Here is a 21093-nt window from a genome sequence, read left to right as displayed (position 1 = left end):
AATTGAATTACATGATATACATCATAAATTGCAAAAATTATATATTATCATAATGAAGATAGGCACATAAGGTATAACATTTTTAATCGAATAGTTTTAAAGAATATTTTTAATACATTTAAATATCTCGATTATAAAAATTTTTATCTTTCAATTTTCATTATTTAATCATTAAAATTAATAAGATTAATAACATCAAATAAATTAAAAAATTGAATTGAACTCATTATATTTTTAAATTAATTCTTAATTTTATTCTGAATACTTTCATTAAATTTATTGAAATTTCTTCAAATTCATTATTAAAAAAAATTTATTAAAATATATGAAATATTTATTTATAAATATTATATAATATATTTTGTATTAAAATATAATAATATAGAAATGAGAAAATTTTTGATTACAATATAATCATTGATTTCTTTTATAAATATATGTAATACATTTTTTAAATTTTAATAAAATAAATTATAATTATTTTAATTACTAGTTATTTATTTAAATAGTAAGATTTTTTAAATATTTTTTTTTAATAAATTTAAGAAAATTTTTAACAGTATAACATCTAATTTTTACATATGTGTATTATACACACGTTATATACCGCTTATTTCATGTAAAATGTTAAATGCAGAGTTGTCAGACTTGCCAGTATACGAGACAAAATGGTCGACAGTGATGTAAAAAAGGAGAGTAGCAGTATTATTATATTATATGTATGATTAGTATATTTTTTTTTATAGAATTTGAAAGATTTAAAAGGAAAGTAGTAGGAGAAAAGAAAAATGATTATGATTTATAACTCAGTAATGGTGTTTTTAATAAGAGATATTAAATACTAAAGATAATATAGATAACATAGATGAAATGCTTATATGAAATCATGAAGATGCTGAAAGAAAGAAAAAATCCCTTGTTAAGAGATGAAATTTTTAATAAAATTCTAAATAAAATTATGTTATTATAAGATGAGATTTATCATATCATATCGTATCATAATGATTTCTTTATCGAAATCATATAATATAATGGTATATATATATTGCTCTCTTACTTTTTTATTTTATATCATTATCAGCTATTTTGTTCCGCATGCTGGCAATTCTGATTGAGTCGAATGTCTTACATTGCATAGTAGAAAATACTCCACGTCTGATTGAGGTTAATGTTTTTTTCAAAGTGAAATATATATATATGAATAATTCATTTTTTGACAAAATACTATTTAATAATTATTGATAAATATAATTATGGCGTACGTATTCTGATTTACAAAATCCTCAAAAAGATAACATAAAAAAAAGATTATAGACAAACTATCATGATTCTAAAATGTGTATACAGTTTTCTATAAACATATGTTTTTATAAAGATTATGATTCAATTTGATAACTAATAATGAGAATTTTATTTTGTTACAGGTCTAAAGTTACTTTTAAAATAACTCTGACATCTGATCCAAAACTTCCTTTTAAAGTGTAAGTTTATGATGTGATTTATTATTTCATTAAAATTTTAAAACATATTTTATGTTTACATAAAATAATATGAACATGTCAGAGCTTGATTTTCTCGAAATATTGAAAATGTTTAATGCGTTTCTTGTATTCATAGAGAATTCAAATGTTTGCGAAGAAATAAACACTGAAAATGTTATAAAAATTTTCCAGTGTGCTCAATTTATTGAAATTACAATTGCTAAAGCATATGAAATAGGGAAAGAAAATGTACTTGATAATAATCTTCACAGTCATTGGTTGAAAGAAGGTAGATCAAATTTATATAAATGTTCTGAATTGAAATATGCCTGTGATAAATTATTAGAAATATATTTGAAAGATACTAATATTTCAACTGATATTATAGATGAATTTTTAAAATTATACATTGAATATTGTGGCATTGATAGATTCAATAATTTTCTTAAAAATATATTAATTAATGGAATATGTACAAATATAATTATAGATTCTTTTGAAAAATTGGACATCTCTGCTTCAAATATACAAGATGAAGCTTTAATTATGTCTTGGGAATTTTTAATTGGCAATAATGAATATGAAGTTTTACAATGTATTCATAAAATGTTTGATGATGGTTTTTATTTAAAACTAATTCAATTTGCTGATAATTTAGATAATAACAATAAAATTAAACAAATAATAGTTCAACTATTATCAAACAAGCTTATTCAAAATGATGCAAATCTTTGCTTAATTTTTATAAATATAAAACAAACATTACTTTGGAATTTTATGCAAAAAAATCCAGAGCTTTATACAAATTTTCTTGATAGTATATTTTATTTTGCACGTCATATGAAACAAATTGAAAATCATTGGATATCGAATTATGAATTTAAATATGAACATCTTGTCAAAATAGTAGAAATATTATTACATGGTCCTACAGAAATTTCAGATATAATATACAACAGAATGAAATTAGTAAAAACACATCCCAATGGTACAATATGGCAAAAAATTGAAAAAGATATTGGATGGTAATAGCATAATCTTTGTATCATAATTTTTTTAATCATTAAAGGAAAATGAGAGTTCATATAAAATTAATTACATTAATTATTTTTTATTTATTTTATTTATTATTTATATAAACTCTCATTTTTTAAAGTCAATATTTAATTTAGTTTCTAAATTAAATTAGATTTTTGAAGATTTTATAAGTATTATATATTTATAATTGCAGACTTAGTGTACCAGATAACACTCCGTTTACTGCTGTATTAAAATTTGCTGCAGAAGAATTCAAAGTATCTCCATCAACATCTGCAATAATCACAGATGATGGAATAGGTATCAATCCACAACAAACAGCAGGTAAATTTTTTATATTATAGAAAAATATAGGAAATATATTAAATAATCAATTATGTTAATATAATTAATTTCAGGAAACGTTTTTCTTAAACATGGATCTGAATTGAGATTAATTCCTAGAGATCGAGTTGGATATGGTAGATAATTTGCACAAGTTTCAATAAGAATTCATTGTTTATAAAATTTTCATTTATATATGAATTATTTCTTTGTTATATTTTTCATTAACAGAAAAAACAAATTACTTTTTCATATAAAATTTGATTCATATAAAATTTAAATAAAACCTTATTTAATTCCTTAAGTTTTATAAATTGTACTGTTCAATGAAATTGTATTAATAATTTTTATAAATTATAAATATTCATAATTTTTTATTTTAAAATTAAATTACAAATAATATGAAGGAAATTTATAAAAACACATTAGATACATATATTTGATAAAAAGATTTTATAAGTGAAATACATGTATAAGGTCGATACAAAGATATATTACTACATGATAAAATTACTTAGCGATCAGTCATAGCGCAATATTACCAAGAAACTTCCTGTTGCAATCAAAATAATTTTTTAAAATAAGATCTTTAAATCACAGTTAACGAAAATTCATATTAATTATTGAATAATTATCAAAATTAACAATATTTTATGATAATTTTATCCATTTATTGAAATTTTATTATATCTATTGTTTTATTTTAAAATATTATAAAAAAATTTAGAAATTTAAAAAATTTTTAAAAATAATTTTTCGAGATATTGTTTTTATATAATTTTTCTATATATATTCTAATTTATTTATCAAATATATAAAGTATAATAGTAAATAAAAATATAGTTAATAAAATATGCAACAATGACGTTTCTTAGTTTTAGAATATTTGAATATTTATAATTATTTAACATACAAATGTGAATTGCGGACGATTAGCAGTTATATATTTTTTTTCAGCAAAGTATTATTGTTTTTTTTCGCTTTTTTTTCATTTCGATATTTATAAAAGTTTTATCGTTACTTTTGATCTACGAAAGAAAACATTATATTTCTAAAAATGGTATAAATGTGTAATACATATGTAAGAAATTCAGAGAAAAATATATTTTTTTTAAATGCTTAATATATTTAGTTTATTATATAAAGAACTTAATTCAAATATTTTTTTCTTTCTTTTAATTGTTGTATGAAACTTTTGGCACCTATTTAATTTTTTGTGAATGATAATTTTATTTATTCTTATGATAAAATACAAAATTGGAATGTTATTTGTTTTTAAAGCATTGAGCAAACTGAATAATGATCATGTTTTTTGTTAATTTTATTATTGTATTTATGATAACTACAGACTAAAATTTGTCGAAATAACACAGCACCATTAGATTTATTTTTTTTTATATATGATTATTAAATTATCGATGTTTGGTAATATAAAATTAATATAAAGGTATAAAATGTGCGTGATTACATGGAAGCGTAAATTCCATGTTTGCTTGTAGACATATTTAAAAATTATTACAAATGGAGGGATCTTTATGTTTATTTTTATTTATATAATATTGTTTATATAAAAGTTTCAATCGCACGAATAGGAACGCTATTATATTTTTTCTAGTTATGAAAAACTATCATTCAAGATGATTATATCATTCTAGTATATGATAAAAAATGTTTATTTAATGGAGTAGAATATATTTAAAATTGTAAACGAATATATTTTATAAAAATGATAAATTATTTTATTTATTCTCTTAATTTATTATTTAATATTAAACTATTAAAAAATACAAAGTCAGTATATACTATATAGAGAAAATAGGCATTTTTACACTTTTTATAATCTAAAATTTTTTTTTCTGACTACTAATAAATATGGAATTTACGCTTTTACGTTTTAATCATACATGCATAATGAATTGGAAAATTGTTTTCAAGTACAATACATTTCGAATTTGATCGTAATTTTTTTTTTTACAAATATTTTGTTGAAATTGAAAGTATATAAAAATTAATTTATTAGTTATATTCAATAGAATCATTGAATAATTTGTTATTACCGAGTATATATTTTACTATACTATATAAGTATTAATTAAGTAAATATTAATTTACTTAAATGACGATTTACTAATATGTAATTTTTCTATTATTTATCTTTGTGCGTGTGTGTATTACGATATTCTGTAAAAATTTTTGACCTTCGATTCATGAAAAAAAATATCGTTCGCTAGTATCACACGTATGATGATTACATTACAGTAGCATATGTACTAAGAATATCATTCATAATATTAAATAAAAAAAGATACGATACATTTATATTATATAAATCATATATAATTTTTTCAAAACTAATTATTTTATGAATTATTACATATTGTTATATTTAACAAAAGAAAAGAACAGTGTTTGTTGAATAATATTAATTTATAATTGTTTAGAAATATTAAACAATTTTTCAAAAAATATTTATTCAAATGATTTTAATTTTAACAAATATGATTTTGTATATCTATGTTACAAAAAATTATTAAAAATAATTTGTGAAAGAAATTAAAAATTTATTCATGCATTACGCAATACTTATTTCTAATACACTGAACTTTTCTATATTTTCATAAAATTTATAAATAACATATTTTTAAATTTTAAAAATAAAAAAAAATTATTCAGTAGATTTATTTTCACAGATATTATTTTCACAAAAATATATTTTGAGATAATATTGATGACTTTAAAATCGTAAAAATAATCAAAACTTTGTCAAATTCTGATAAGTTTTGATCAATAATTATAAATATAAATTTTTAATGTATTCTTATAATATTCATTTTATGCATTTATCTTCAATATTAAAATTATAAAATGACAATTAATAAAAATTATTTATAAAAAGAATTACAAATTTTTTACAAGGATTTTTACTGAATTATAAGAATTAAATCACAAAAATAATATTAATAAAGTTAAAAATATTTTAATATTTAGTCCCTTATATTTTTCAAACTAAATTTATATGATAAATTCAATATTAAAAAAGAAAATAAAAAAGGAAATAAAAAGGAATAAAAAATTTTTTTAAAACTGCAATTATAATATTATTGCAATTATAAATATCTCTCAACATGTATGATATTAATTATTGAAATATTTTTGTTTATATTATGATTTTTAACTTATAAATAAGTTATGTTTCAAACAGTTATATTTAAATTTATTTCATCTTACCTTTTTTTTTTATATGATTATTTACCTATCGGTACCAATTTTTACTCATCCTGTAATTAAAATAATTAAATCATCAATATATAAAAATTATATATGTTTGAAATTATTTATAAAAATTATTTTATTTACCCACCCATTCGTGTTCCTCTACACCTTCCATGTGATCTTGTTCCAAGGAGCACTGTATTACATCACCCACAAAATTACTCATAGTTTTTTGGATCTATCACATACATATTAATACAAATTTTTCTTCTAATAATTTTTTTATTTGCAATAAAAATTATTAAAAAATAAACGATAATTATTTGCAATTAAAATGAGATTTTTATATTTAATAACAATATTATAGATATTTTTCATAATAATACTATATGCATTTCATTTATATTGAATTATTTTTAAATACCTCTTCTTGTTTAGCTTTCACATCAGGATTCCATCCTAGTCTATTGAAAGATTGAGCAGATACAGAAAATGGTGTTGTTGATTGTTGTTTTACAATAGGTGCTGTAACTATTCCTTGTCCTTGATTTTCAGTTACTATACATAAAACATAAATACTTATAACATTAAAAAAAAAAATTATTAATTTTTACTTACAGTTGTCCATGCCAGGTGGTTTTAGACTTATTCTATATGCTTGCTTGTTAGCACCATTAAACCATTCAGTAGCAGTCATAGTTGGTTTCCATGTAATTTTAGTTGGTGGAAATAAATCATCTTGGAATAATTCACTCTAAAAGATAGTTAAAATTAATTTATTTATTTTTTTTTTTTTTTTAGAAGTTTTAACTTTGTATTAAATTTACCTTTATACGTGGAACAGTAAAACTCAAAGGTTCTATTGTATTATTTGTTAATCTTAATGCTGATGCAAATTCTACACTAGCAACATCGCATTTATTCTTAGGAAGAAATGATAAACCTTGATGCAAAGTACTACATCGATGATGACTAAGTGGACAACAATATGGAGGTTCTTCTGTTACTTCAAAAGCGTATATTGTAGAATCACCCTGTAAATATATTTTTTTATGAAAAAATATTTTTTGTTATTTCAAATAACTTAATAAGAAATGATATTCTTACACGTCCTGTTAAGAAAAGTGTGGAACTGTCTTCATCATAATATGGCATTAAAATTGCAGGCGACACATCTAATCCAACTGTTGTCAATGGTGTATTAAGATTATCCGTTTTAAAAACATATATTTGTCTTTCCGAAACTCTAAAAAAAAATATAGATAGTAAAAAATTATTGCTTAATGATTCTAAAAAATTTTATAAGTACTTAATGCTGTATATACTTGTCAAAACCTAATACAACAAGAAATTGTCCTTTCAATGCCCATATAACTCGTGCACCTCTAGTACCAACAGGTCCTTTCCCAGTTTTAATTGGTACATCGTTAGATCTTGGTTTGTAAATTCGTAATTTCCCATCTTTACATGTACTTGCAAGATATTGACCACATGGTGACCATGCAAGACTAAAAATTTGATCGGTATGACACATTAGTGTTATTTTCGCAACTGCTGTATCACAAGATGACAAAAGCGTCAAATCCCAAATTTTCACAGTCATATCATAAGATGCTGATGCAAGAACATCTGATGCTAGTGGATGAAATTTAATTAAATATATTTTATCAGTATGAGCCTTTATAATATATTTTGGTTCGTTTGTTGGTTCTAATAATCCAGATTCTGGTATTTCCCATAACCGAATCATTCCATCATCACATGCTATTATAAGTAATAATAATAGATATTATTTAATAAATATTTTTATTATTAAATATCTTAACAATTTAATAATATTAATAGTTTCTTTACCAACAGCTAATCGTTGATTATCAAATGGATTCCATTGAAAATCCATTACAGTAGCACCATGTACTAATGCTGGCATTACACCATCTGGTAATCTTCCGGTTTTCTTCAATTCTAAAACTGCTATTTTGCCACCTGGTCCACTAAGTGGTACCGCAACGCGATCGGAATTAGCTGTAATCACATGTTAATTCAATTTAAAAATAAATATATAAATATATATATATGTAAATATGTATAAATATTTTATACAAATTACCATGAAAACCATCACATTCTCCAGATATTTGACGACTAATATTTCTTATATTTTCAATATGAGTAGATTTGTGACCAGGTGTACCTTTTAAATGTCGAAATTTTGATACTCTACCTATATATAATAAACATAATTAATACAACAATATATACTGTAATGATTAGACTATAATTTTTGTAACAAATAATGATTTTAAATTATTAATAAGAAGAAAGAATAAAGCCAAAAAGATAACATGACAAAGTTAGAATATTAAATGATAATAAAGTTAAATAATAAAACAGAATTGAATTTAAACTTTATTAGATTTTAAATGTATTAAGTATATTTCATAAAAAATTTTTATATTTTTCTTACCAAATACAGTTGATGTTCTCTTTGGCGTTGGCGTCACAGAATTATCCACTTTTTCCAATCGCGGATCCATACTTTGCTGCCGCAACATTGAAATAACTTTTTTAACTTCATCTTCTTTAATTACCTCACTTTTGGTTTTAAAGGAATCTCTACGTCTCAACATTGTTGGCGAACCCATTGCTTTCTCTGCTAAATTTCCATCAGTTACAGATACAGAACGACTTTCGTAAAGTCTTCTTCTCTCAGCAATAGAATTTCTGTTTGTATTGCCTCGTTCGAAATTTCCTAATTCTTCATTTTCTGGTGATTCATCTTTACTCTTTATTTCAAAAACTTTGCGTCTTTCTGCAGTACTTGGTGTTTTTGGTTTGTAACCAGAATCACTTGAATTTGCATCTTCTTCTAAAGAACTGGAATCACTTTTCCCATTTTCCGTTTCTTTGATGCGTTCATTATTAAATGATGGTGATTTCTCTGGTTCAATATTATTCTCTATTTGATTATTTAAATCATTTTGATAACCATTTGTGTCATTATTTGGAGCAATAGGAACCGAAAAAATCTTGTCAAAAGAAAATTCTTGACTACCTGATTTTGCTTGAAACGGTTTTGGTCCAAGTCGAGGCTAAAAAAATGAAAAATAAAATTACATTTTTTTTTTTAAATGAAAATCTCATGATAAATTATTTATGATGATATTATAATTATAATGAGAAAAATGAAATAGTGAAGAAGAATATTATCAAGCATACAGAAGTAGAACATTTTTTTTTTAAATAAAATTCTGTTCGTAACGCTATTATTTTTTCTTATACCAGATTACAACCTTATATCCCCCAATCGCATTAGGATTCACGGATGTAACTACTGAGCCCATATTTGGCGATGTTCGAGGACGTGCGACTGGCTTCGGTTCATCTTCGGAAATACTATTAGTTCTTGATGACCTTGGCAAAGGTTTTGGTGGAATCATTTGACCTCCATTCTGTACTTTATTTTTATCATCTTCAATTTCCATTTTCTTTGGATCTTCTAATTTTTCAATATCATCCTCAGATAGTAATTCTTTGTCATTCTCTTCTTGCGTTTTTATATAAACTTTTGATGCAGCAATAGTTATGGATTTCAATTGTTTCTGCTCTATTTTTATTTCTCGTTCATTTTCTTTGAGTGTTGCTAAGTTTCCTTTATGTACCTAAGAGTATGGTAAATTCCTTAATGGTACAAACTATTTTCATCAATAAATTCCACTTTCAAAATTTTTATTTTACATTAATGCTATAAAATTTCTACAAACATTGCAGATTGTAACATTGTATATTATCTGCACATTGCAATTGTAGAAAATACATAAAAAACAACAAAAACACGATAATTTCTTTTTATATCAAAGTTCCTACTTTGTTTTTACATCTATGCATAACAAAAAGATTCAATAATTCAAATATGTACAAAAAGAAAGAATATATTGAAGCATTTGCTTAAAAACACAAGAGCTATATTACGCGCATACTTAAGATTACTTACGCTGATATAATAAGCTACAGAACATCAATTGCCATTTAAATTACACGTGCCAGGAATAACACTTTGAATGGTGCTAATGTATAAACTATAAAACATACATTGGATATCTGAAATGTGAAAAAATATACACAGAGCATGAGGAAATGAAATTAAATAATGCAAAATGAAACGTATTCATTATCAGCCAAAAGAAAATGCATAAAGAAGTTTCTAAATATAAGTAATAAAAATATTTAAATTATGTTCTACTTCTATATTACTTTCTTATGTACTTATGTATATAAATATACAATCAGCAAAGTATCAGAAAACAATAATTTATAAATTTGAATTATATATTTATCAAACTTCCATTAATTAATTACATTATCTGATACATTGCTAGTATTTATTTAATATTAATCTATAATAAAAGTTAAACATAAATAGAACATCACACAGTACAAAAATAGAAAGAAAAATGCTTTTAAAAACTTATTTCAAACTGGCAAACACAATAGCAAAAAGGATAATAAAATGAAATGATGATGATAAGCGTGCAATTTAATAACATCACATCATAAAAAATTATAAGTTTTAATAAAATTAATCAATATTTTTCTATATTTATTAGAAAAAATTCTACTATATTTTATACATTTTAAGTTTTTTACATTTTTTAAAGATGCTAAAAAAAACATAGAAGTATTTACTTACAGTAATGGATTCTTCCCCCTTATTTCTCTTAGCAGGATCTAAAGATATTTTAGGAACAGACATATTATGTCCTTTAATCCAACCTGCTGCGTTATTTTGTGCAACACATCCTATTGTATCTGGATAAATGTCAGCATGAAAATCTCTGTATGTCTAAAATTAAAATTTCACAATTTTTAATTTTAAGAAATACATTATAGTATTTCTTAATTACATTTTTAAAGTATACTTACTTTTCGTGGAACTTGATACATAATAGGTATTACCATAGTGGAAGTAAGTTGTAATAATCTATTAACTTCAGCTTGCATCACAGTTAGTGCTCGTTTTGGCACTAAACATACTCCTTTTGTTTGTTCTCCACTGTGACGAATACCTTCAACTAAAAATGGATCTTTGTCCATAACTTCCATGTACATAATAGTAGTATCTCCTTTTCCAGCCAAAAAAAGCATATTTGTATCAGGATCAAAAAGAGGCATTAGAATACTGTGAAATATAATTTATATTGTATTTTTATATATTATTTATATTTTTATATTATATAATTTATAAAATATAAAATATTATAAAATATTATAAAATATTAATTATAGAATGATATAATTATTTAAAAAAAAAATCATTAAGACATTCTTAAAATAATAAAATAATTTCAGAAAATAAACTATTAATCAATTCTTACCCTGTACTACAATCCAATTCTAAGGTTTTTACAGGTTCATTTAAATGCCTCAAATCTCTTATATAAATCTGTCTTAATCTTGCTGCATCAAATCCTGTAGTGAGTATTCTATCACTGTTATTCAACCAAACACATCTAGAATCTTTGATACTTTGATGACTGGAACAGGAATTGACAATGCAAGTAGAAGCACGAGGATCTATGATTCTTACTTGTTTATCTTTGCAAGATGTAGCTAAAAGTATACCATCTTGCTTCCAACTTAAAGATTGAATAACATCTGTATGTTCATTATTAGCTGTAACATAATAAAGTAATATTATATAAATTAAAAATTATTAGAAAATGTTTTATCTAGCACTGAAATATGATATTTTTTATTTACAAAATAATTCTTGTTGTGAAATCACATCCCATAGAGATAAATTTGTATATGATACTGTTGTAAGAAGATGTTCTGCTGAAGGATGCCAACACACCACTTCCACTCTTCTTTGACGATGAGAAAATGTACATTCAGGATTACACAAAGGTTCCTCTAAGCCAGCTTCTGGAATATGCCATAGCTTAACCTATAATAAGAAAATTATAGTAATTTATAATATAATTAATTATATAATATAAATAATTATGCAATTATTTATAATTTATTGATAAACATTTTTAAAATATTATGACTTACAAGACAATCCTGGGAACCAGTGGCTAATAAACCATCATGAAATGGAGAAAAATCCATATCGGTTACTGTATCTGCATGAGCATGAAGTAAAGGCATAGTTTTGCTTTTTCTTCCATAATCTTCCAATGGTAATACAGCAAGATTAGATCCTAATTTAAAAAAAGAAAGCAAAAAGAATGTAATATAAAAATATAAAAAATATGATATATATCTTATATAAAGACATAAATATACCATTATGATCTACATTAAATGCCATAAATGCAGCAGATGCTGTAATATTATTGCCATAAGTTTGATAGGAACCAACTGAAATGTCCCTAATACAAGCTTCTGGTTTAGGAACAATAGGAGCTGCATTTTTATATTTAGATGCTTTAAAACGCCAAGCCATTTTGACGTTTTCAATTATAACTTTCAGATCAATTTATGCTTAAATCATGTAATCTAATAAAAATAATAATACATATAAATTATTTATTTTAGAGTATTTTAATTTATACACTATTCAAAAAAAAAAATTTTTAAAAATAGAAAATAAAATATTTTTATTATGTTTAAATTTTTTAATTATATTTCCAAGATTAAATAAGTTATTATTACTTTAATTATTATTATAGATATATAGAAAAAACTTAATGAAGTTCAAGTTTCAAGTTTCAAGTTAGTATAAAACTATGCATGACTAATAATTTGGGGGTGAGAATCACCCCACCCTTGTTGCAACTTCGCAAGTAATAACAATAACAGTCAATATTTTTAAAATAAAAACAAGTAAAATCGATTGATGTATTCTACTCACAAGTTTCTATTCGGCGTGGCTTTGCACGCTTTTCACAAAATATTAATGAAGAATTAAATTCAGCAAAAAATCAGCTATTATAAACACAACGACGATGGCAGATAGGCGTCTCTGATTTCTAGCAGTCTACGGCTGACAGGCGGAAACAGGAAAGTCCCCCTCCAAGAGACTTCTTCTATCTCTGTCAATCACAAGCAAATTATATAATGTGTTCCAAAAGAATATTTAACAAAATAATATTTAAGAATATTTAAACAAAAAATAAAAAGTCTCGAATTATAATAAAAATTTATATTAATCGAAACATGATTATAATGCTATTGTATATTATTTATAATGCTTTTTAATATTTAGAATATTAATATTTAAAATATTCTAAAATGTGCGATTTTAAAGGAATATATTACAATAATTAAATAATAATAATAATAATAATAATATATAATAATGTATAATAATAATGTATAGTAATAAATAATTAAAAATATATTTTGAATTCAATATATAGTAAAATATATATAAAAAAAAATAACAATTTGAATATCTATTATATAAAATTAATTTTATATTAATAATTATTAAAATTAAACTAAAATAAATAAATTCATTTATCAAATTAAACTTTTTTCAATTTTATATTCTATTAAATTGTTTATAAGACACACATTCATAGAATATTTTTATTATTGAACACACATACATTCGTATTTATAAGCTACCATGTATATGTGCAGTTACATTCCGAAATCAGCTGCAAGTACAGGCCCAATATTGGTCGTTATTCCAGCGATAATAATGTGTGAAGAAAGTGATAATAATTTTAACACTGATGAAATCAATAATGTTAAAAAATTTATGTATTCTTTAAATTACTCAGTTTTTCATATATTATACTTATATTTAATGTTATGTTTGAATTTTCATAATAGCTATTTATGAAAAAAATCATGAAAAAAAGATATCAGTTTGCACCAACATAAAAGAAAAGATTATTCCTATTTAAATTTTAAATTTTTAAATTTTCATTTATTTTTTTTTTTCATTTTATATTATTCTCTTAATAAAGCCAATTGCAATAATGGAACAACCTTTAAAGAAGATAAATCTGCCAAGACAGCCTGAAAATAAAAAATTAATAACAGAGTTTTCTTATAAATAATTAACGAAATAATTATTTTACCTCTACACTTTGTTGATTATTGACTTGCATCAAATTTTCTTTTCGGAAACTTAATATAGTGACTGCAAGTAAAGGGATAATTTCTAATGAATCGTATCCTAAAATTAGATCCCAAAGACAAAGCAATTGTTCTGGTGGCAAATGGCCACTGAAACCTCTCATGATCCATTTAAAAACAATTCTAATCCTATAAAATATTTTATTCAAAGCATTAATTATTTCTGATAATGGTATAAATATAGAATATAAATTAAACTTACGGTTGTATATGAATGTTTCTAAAATGAATCCAAAGCAAAGGTTCGTGACATTGTAGTAATCTCTCAAAGAGCAAACACAATGCTACAATACCTTGTTCGTGGCTAGAAACGGTGTGCAATCGAAACCAATACCGCAAATAAAAAGCTCGAAAGGTATAATACATTGCACACGGATCGTCATATAAGTAACAAAACGGTGTAGCTAATATTAAAATTAATATTAAATTATATATATTTTAATAATAAATCAATTAATTTTGTTTAAATATCTATAAATTTTCACAAATTTTTTTATATTAATTTCAAATTAGTTTTTGTACCATACATCGTAAAGCCATGAAATGGAATCACACCACTTGGTGGAAAAACTAGAGTATTTTCCAAAGTGGCTGGCTTTCCTTGTAAAACAGCATGTATTACTTGACCTCCAGCACTTCTATCAGTTGTAACAGGTGCTAATACTTCCGAATCACGAGAAAAACATAACATTGTTTTATATAAAACGTCTTCAAATACAAAATATTGATCATCATTTCTAGCTGTTAGCTGCACGTCCTGAAATAAAAAACAAATCATAAAAATAATCAAAAAAAAAATTTAAGAAAAATTCTTAATAAAAAAAAAAAAATAAAAATTATTTAAAAGAAATTATTTAAAAGAAATTATTTAAAAATGATAAAAGAGATCTATTACCTTTATTATTAATTTATCTATAACAATATCATATTGTAATACCATATTTTTTAATTCTTCATAATATTCTAAATCCTAAAAAAATATTCAAATTTTAATTCTTTCTATTTTTCTTTTTTTTTATATAATAGAATAATGGAATTTTTACATTCTGTTTTACTGCGGATCCCAGCACAAGGGACCATAGACGACCACGAAGAGCTCGAGGTGCTCCACGTTTCAAAAATTCTTGTGCAATTGGAGCATGATTCGATTTTAATATTTTCTCACCAATGTAAATTCTTTCTTCTTCTAGATTTGCAAAATTTTCTGAACTTGGCATATCGGGATTCACTCCTAATAATGGCATACCTTTTGCCAATTCCACATACAAACATCTCTATTCAAAAAATAATAATGATAACAATTTATCATGTAATAATATAATATAATGTATATATAATGTAATATTTAATATATAATATAGTGTAATATTTAAATATTTATACACATTAATTTAAATACATTTATTTTTTAAAAAAGTATAATAAAGAAAAATACCAGTTGCATGAGTGTTTTTACGCGAATTTCTATGTGGCTGAATTCCCAATTCAATTCATCTCTGAAAAATTATTTTTATTAAAATGGAAAAAAATTACGAAATATTTATTAAGAAATAATAAATATGTACGGCTGTTTTTTAAAGAAAGGATTTCGAATAGAAAATAGCACATCCAGGAAGTCTTTTGGGGCGTAAAGAGGTCTATATTGTGACAAATCTAAATATTAAATTGAAAATTTAAATTTATTATAATTGCTTTTTTTACATTTTTATTAGAATTTTTATTCAATAAATCAATATTAAGATCACCAATATCATAAGTGCTTAATTCATTCCATTTTTCAGCAAGTTCTTCGCGATCTGCGTTTGGTCTTATACGTGCCAATGGCACATTTAATTCATTGCATGTTGAATTTAAAGATTTTTGTATTCTACGCTCCCATTGAATTTGAGCTTTTTTTAAATAAGTTAAATCCACTTCGTTCGTGGTTGATTCTGATGCAGCAGATAAAGAACCCTTACAAAATATTTAATTAAAGATTCTCATTAAAAAAAATATTTTTAATAAAAATGATATATACTTGCGATCTGACCCAATGAAATACTGTATTTCTAATTTCTGTTTCTAAACCATTACTTTTTAATGCGTCTAATAACGTATTTTTAAAATCTTCTCTTTTTACTGCAGTAGAAGCAACGAGTTTCTAAAAAAACAAAAGTAATAATTATTAGTTGTGTTTTTGATTTTTCGAATATTTTGTATTTCCGGTTTTTGTATTAAAAACGAATTCGAATTGTAATTGCTTTTTTGAATCAAAGTATAATTAAAATTTCTTTCTTATATGATAAATAAATATTTTTCTAAAATGTAAATGAATATGAAATTTCTTGTTTTTAAAAATTTTTGTATGATTGGATACTTTGTGTGTACCTGAATTTCAGTATAAAGACTTTTATAATTAGCCATACTTTGTATTTCTTCTGTTAATTTTTCTGCAGATTTTTTTAACGATGTTTTTTTGGATTCTTCAGTATGTTTGGATTCTTCTATATTGTCAGTCATGTTTATATTTTTTGAAAATTTCTATTTGGTCCGAATTGTTTTGTAATAAATCCGAAAAGTGGTCGCCATTTGTAAATAAATACATTTCCGCAGTCACAGTGATGAATACAGGGGTGAGTTGCGTTTACATTTGCGCAATCGAATATTCAAAATTAAAAATTGTTATTATATTATTGATTTATACGTTATAAAATTTCCAATATTTTGTGTATATTATAAAAACTTCTTTTTTAAATTATAGGAAGAAATATTTCTAAAAGTGATACATTTATTGAAATCTTTTAATAAAAATGATTATTAAAAGTAACATAAGTTTCTTTATCTCTACAACGATTTGGAGTCGCACAAATAGGGTATTATCTTTGAAATATGTACATTTTTTTGAATGTTCGAACGTCCCGTGCCAAAATTTTAGGCCGGTGCGCTTGCAGGAAAATGGCGGCGCGATAACCTGTGTTTTGAAACGTAACGTTAGACGTGATCGTGATCGGAAACACGTCAAGAATGGATATTTCAAGTATGCTTGAAGTACAAGTGAATGAAGTGAAGGAAGTAGACAGTAAAGAAAATGGTGAGATTGTGGAGTTTTAAAGGACGAGTTTGTACGAGATATCGTGAAATATATAATGTGTCTAACCTACTTCATATTGCAGTAACTCCCAGAGAACTACTTCCAAGTACGACAAATGTACCAGTATCTATTTCTCAAGAGGAGTGTAGCTATTATAAACTTATGTTTGGCAATGGTAAGTTCATAAAATTTATATATACTCAATTTATATTGTCTGTTAATTTGCTATTTCAACAAATTTGTCTACAATATCATTTGATACAGCATGCCACTTGTCATATTTTTACTGTGTATAAAAAATATTGTAATTTTAAAATAATAAAAAAAAAACAGCAAAAGTTATGTTCTAGAGTATTAACAATAATTTTTTATTTTATGAAATTTTTAGTAAAAAATTTCAATATTAATCTAATGATCATATAATTTTTTGTTTATTTTCTATATTGTTTCTAATGCAAAAATATTTCATCAAAGATTAAAATTTAAATTTTAAAAAAATATAAATATTAAATTTTTAAATTAAAAAAGTAAATTTTTTAAAAAATTTAAAAAAATGTGAAAATATATGATTTTAAATTTATATAATTCAGAGATCTCAGCAGTACGCTTTCAAAGATTACATTGCACAGCATGCGATGCACATATTGGATCTGCACCAGCAGATTCTCATAATATGTTTGAACATCCTGTACTACATACATTGCTGTGTGCAAAATGCAGAGATTTCTATGGAGATGGCACTTTTGAACAAGGTATTATATTATTATTGATACTTGCAAAAATTAATTCAAATTTTATATTTTTTTAATTGTATTTTATAGGTGATGACGCAACAGATATGTTTTGTAGATGGTGTGCAAATGGTGGTAATTTATATTGCTGCTCTTTTTGTAGTAATACATTTTGTTACAAATGTATTAAAAGAAATTTTGATCCTATATTGAGGAAAAAGATTGAAGCAGATGAAAAATGGAAATGCTTCGTCTGTGATCCCAGAGATTTATATAATTTAAGAGGAACTTGTTGGGCTTTGCTACAACATATTCAGACAATGAATAGGTAAACAAGATTAAAAATTAACATAAAAAAGATATTTAAGATTAAATATAATTATATATATCATATATGTTTAAATTTTTTTAGATTATTTCAAAATAATTGTAATATGTCTCAAGAAGAAATAGACGAAAAAATAAATACTGATGAATCAAAATGCTGTCCACGTAGAAGAAAACGAAAGCGTCGACGAAATGGTTCAAATTCAGAAGAAGATGATGAAACGTATACACCCAAGCAAATAGTATCAAATGTTCTTTCCAAACGTAAAAAAAGAGGTCGAAAAGTAAGGTTTTCCGATGGAAATAATACATCTCTATCTAATAATTATCATAGCGGAATATCAGATGATACAACTATGGATCATAACGAAATACTACCATCTTTACTTTCATGCGAGCAAACAATGGTTGAATGTGAAAATGTGACTGTTAATGGAGACGGTATGGTTATAGCGCAACCTCGAGTATATCCTGGTCGAGTAAATTCTACAATTGCTCGCCAATCAACAATGTGTAGCACATCTGTCGTAAGCGTCGTTACAAATCCAAAATTTGTACAACTTGCAACTCCCATTGTACCTCTTCGTCATACTTCTAATTCACTAAATCAAATGAATCAAATGAATTTATATCAGACATTACATTCTGCGCCAACTCCAATGGTTACCATACCTAATCAGAACATTAATATATTAAGTCGATCACGGTTCCCTTTACCCGAGTCGCATACATCATGTATAACTGCAAATTCAAATATTATAGAGATTGAAAGTGATTCAGAAGATATAGCAGTTGTTGGTCCATCACAAATTCCACGTTCTAAGAATTTTATTACTAATAATAAAGCAGTACCTGTTGCTCTTGTAAGTTCAAAAAATAATTATAATAATGTAAAGAGACAAGAAATACAAGAGCGGCGCAATATAAAAACGTTAAACCAAAGGTTATTTCCTCATGGTAAAGAGATCAATAATATTTTAGTTAATCTAAAAACTAAATTCCAAGGTTTATTTGAGACATCTCAACGAGAGGAACTTAAAAAGTATGAATTAAACGATGCTCGTCTTTTAATTAAACAATTTCATTGCGATATACGCGATACTATAACTCAATTAGCATATATTAATGACAGAATAATACGGGAATATAATAGATGGAAAAGATACCAAACAAAAGTAGGAATTATTCATTGTTCAAGTGAAAATAATACTCGTAAAAAAGTTAATTGTGAAGAAATACCTCTTGATATGATTTGTACAAATGAATCTGATTCGGACACTAATATTGATAACGAAATAGAATATAGCATTATGGATCCATCTGATCTGATTGGCACTACAAACGTGGTCGATGGAATAAATTTTTTCAAAAAGAGAAACACTATAGACCGAGCCGTAGGGAACCATTCTGCTCTCTTAGCAGATAAATCGGTGCAAATAAATACTATGGAATTACAAGATTATGATCGATGTATAAGCTATTTTGCATTGAAAAAGGTGACTCAACAATCAGAGAAAAGAAATATTTCTATATCATCTGTTAAACAAATTAATAAGTCACTTGGAAATTATGAAGATCATTTTATTCAATTCTTACAAAAGCAAAATATAAAATCTCGAATTATACAAACTGAAAACTTTAAAGAGTTACCTGATCCAAATGAAACATCGTTAAAGGATTTAATAGAAGCTAATTCGCCATTTATTTCTGAAATGTTAGGAACTATGGAATCAAATGTTTCAAGCAACAGTAATTCAAATATTTCTGTTAAAAAGGAAAGCGATCTAAAATCCTATGAATCGCAACGGGGAAATTCAATTACCTGCAAAGCTGTTGATGATCTTGTGAAAATGGTTAGTAATATAAACGATGATTTAGATAAAAAGACTGCCGCGAATGAATTTATCGACGATTTAAAAAATCAAATTGAAACTCAAAAAAAACATTTCTCTATTGCTGATAATCTTGGTGTATTAAATACGTCAAATAATGAACAGAATTCCAACAAATCTATTGCCATAGGATCTGAAAGCAGCAATGAAGATGACTGTACTATTATTGACGATTAATTAAATAATAGTTATTCAATATCTTTCGTGAGTTTTATTAGTACTTTAATCATTTATCTACTTATTATTTTTTATTAATCAGTTGTATGAATATTGCATATAAGTATTGAAATCAATGAAAAATTACATGATAAATAAATTCAGTGATAAATTAAATTTAATATGATAAAAACAGTTCATTGTTATATACTTCTATTTTATATTTTATAATTTTCTTTAATCTTTTAGTCTTTTCTAATAAGTCTTTAACTATTATGGATTTATTTCATCTCTTCAAAATATTCATTAAAATATCTGAAATTTATTGGCAATTTTCGTATTTTGATCATATTAAAAAATTTCTAATTGAGATATTTAGATTTAAGATATTTAAACGTAGATTTTTTATGAAAATTTAAGAACTTTTGTTAATTTATTAAATATTGTATGTTGCATAAGTAATACTGATTAATAGAATAAAAATATTAATAAAAATGCTTAAATAAGTAGAAAGTTGTCATAGTTTGTTTTGTACAGATAGTATGTAATGAATAATGTAAAAATTTTAGTTTCTTTTAAATTATTTTTAAATTATTTTTATATATATTGGTAATTTTTTCTATAAATTGAGAAATTTCTTTACTTATTTTTATAATTTTCAATTAAAATTCATTTTCAAAATTATTAAATAATAATAGTAAAGTTTGAAAATTTTTTCAAATTTTTTGATCAAGTTTTTACTGTATTTATATGACATTTCTATT

The 21093-nt window shown here is 23.9% G+C and overlaps 3 protein-coding genes across 8 annotated transcripts; 2 read left to right on the top strand and 1 right to left on the bottom strand.

Annotated features, from left to right (window-relative positions):
* Positions 1–617: 617 nt before the first annotated feature.
* On the top strand, positions 618–3966 carry LOC108002469 (ubiquitin-fold modifier 1). Of its 3 annotated transcripts, none has more exons than XM_017064174.3 (4): positions 618–1258; positions 1425–1481; positions 2713–2843; positions 2918–3966. In XM_017064174.3, the coding sequence occupies exons 1-4, from the start codon at positions 1254–1256 to the stop codon at positions 2986–2988; spliced, it is 264 nt and encodes an 87-aa protein (XP_016919663.1). In that variant the 5' UTR covers positions 618–1253; the 3' UTR covers positions 2989–3966. The 3 variants fall into 3 exon arrangements, with proteins under 3 accessions (XP_016919663.1, XP_016919664.1, XP_028524870.1); XM_017064175.3 differs by having other exon boundaries at positions 642–1337; XM_028669069.2 differs by lacking the exons at positions 618–1258; positions 1425–1481; positions 2918–3966 and adding an exon at positions 1492–2506 and having other exon boundaries at positions 2713–2849.
* LOC108002500 (TBC1 domain family member 19) lies at positions 3280–16653 on the bottom strand. 4 transcript variants are annotated; one of them, XM_017064221.3, is made up of 19 exons: positions 14096–14215; positions 12916–13096; positions 12348–12560; positions 12114–12262; positions 11817–12003; positions 11432–11729; positions 10980–11235; positions 10747–10899; positions 9350–9718; positions 8524–9148; positions 8167–8280; positions 7911–8081; positions 7382–7820; positions 7164–7302; positions 6884–7090; positions 6675–6810; positions 6481–6614; positions 6205–6294; positions 3280–6121 (listed from the first exon to the last, which is right to left on the bottom strand). In XM_017064221.3, exons 3-19 carry the CDS (start codon positions 12505–12507, stop codon positions 6113–6115), a joined length of 3636 nt encoding a protein of 1211 aa, XP_016919710.1. In that variant the 5' UTR covers positions 12508–12560; positions 12916–13096; positions 14096–14215; the 3' UTR covers positions 3280–6112. The 4 variants fall into 4 exon arrangements, with proteins under 4 accessions (XP_016919710.1, XP_061933514.1, XP_016919712.1 ...); XM_062077530.1 differs by lacking the exon at positions 12348–12560; XM_017064223.3 differs by lacking the exon at positions 9350–9718 and having other exon boundaries at positions 14096–14212.
* Positions 16654–17080: 427 nt separating this feature from the next.
* Positions 17081–20489, top strand: LOC108002501 (uncharacterized). Its single transcript, XM_028669059.2, has 5 exons — positions 17081–17223; positions 17306–17398; positions 17814–17975; positions 18045–18282; positions 18367–20489. The coding sequence occupies exons 1-5, from the start codon at positions 17157–17159 to the stop codon at positions 20348–20350; spliced, it is 2544 nt and encodes an 847-aa protein (XP_028524860.2). The 5' UTR covers positions 17081–17156; the 3' UTR covers positions 20351–20489.
* Positions 20490–21093: the final 604 nt, after the last annotated feature.

This window comes from Apis cerana, linkage group LG7, assembly GCF_029169275.1.
Source record: "Apis cerana isolate GH-2021 linkage group LG7, AcerK_1.0, whole genome shotgun sequence".
Lineage (NCBI taxonomy): Eukaryota > Metazoa > Arthropoda > Insecta > Hymenoptera > Apidae > Apis > Apis cerana.
The sequence above is the reverse complement of the archived record's forward strand: the minus strand, read 5'-3'. Positions and strand labels throughout refer to the sequence as shown.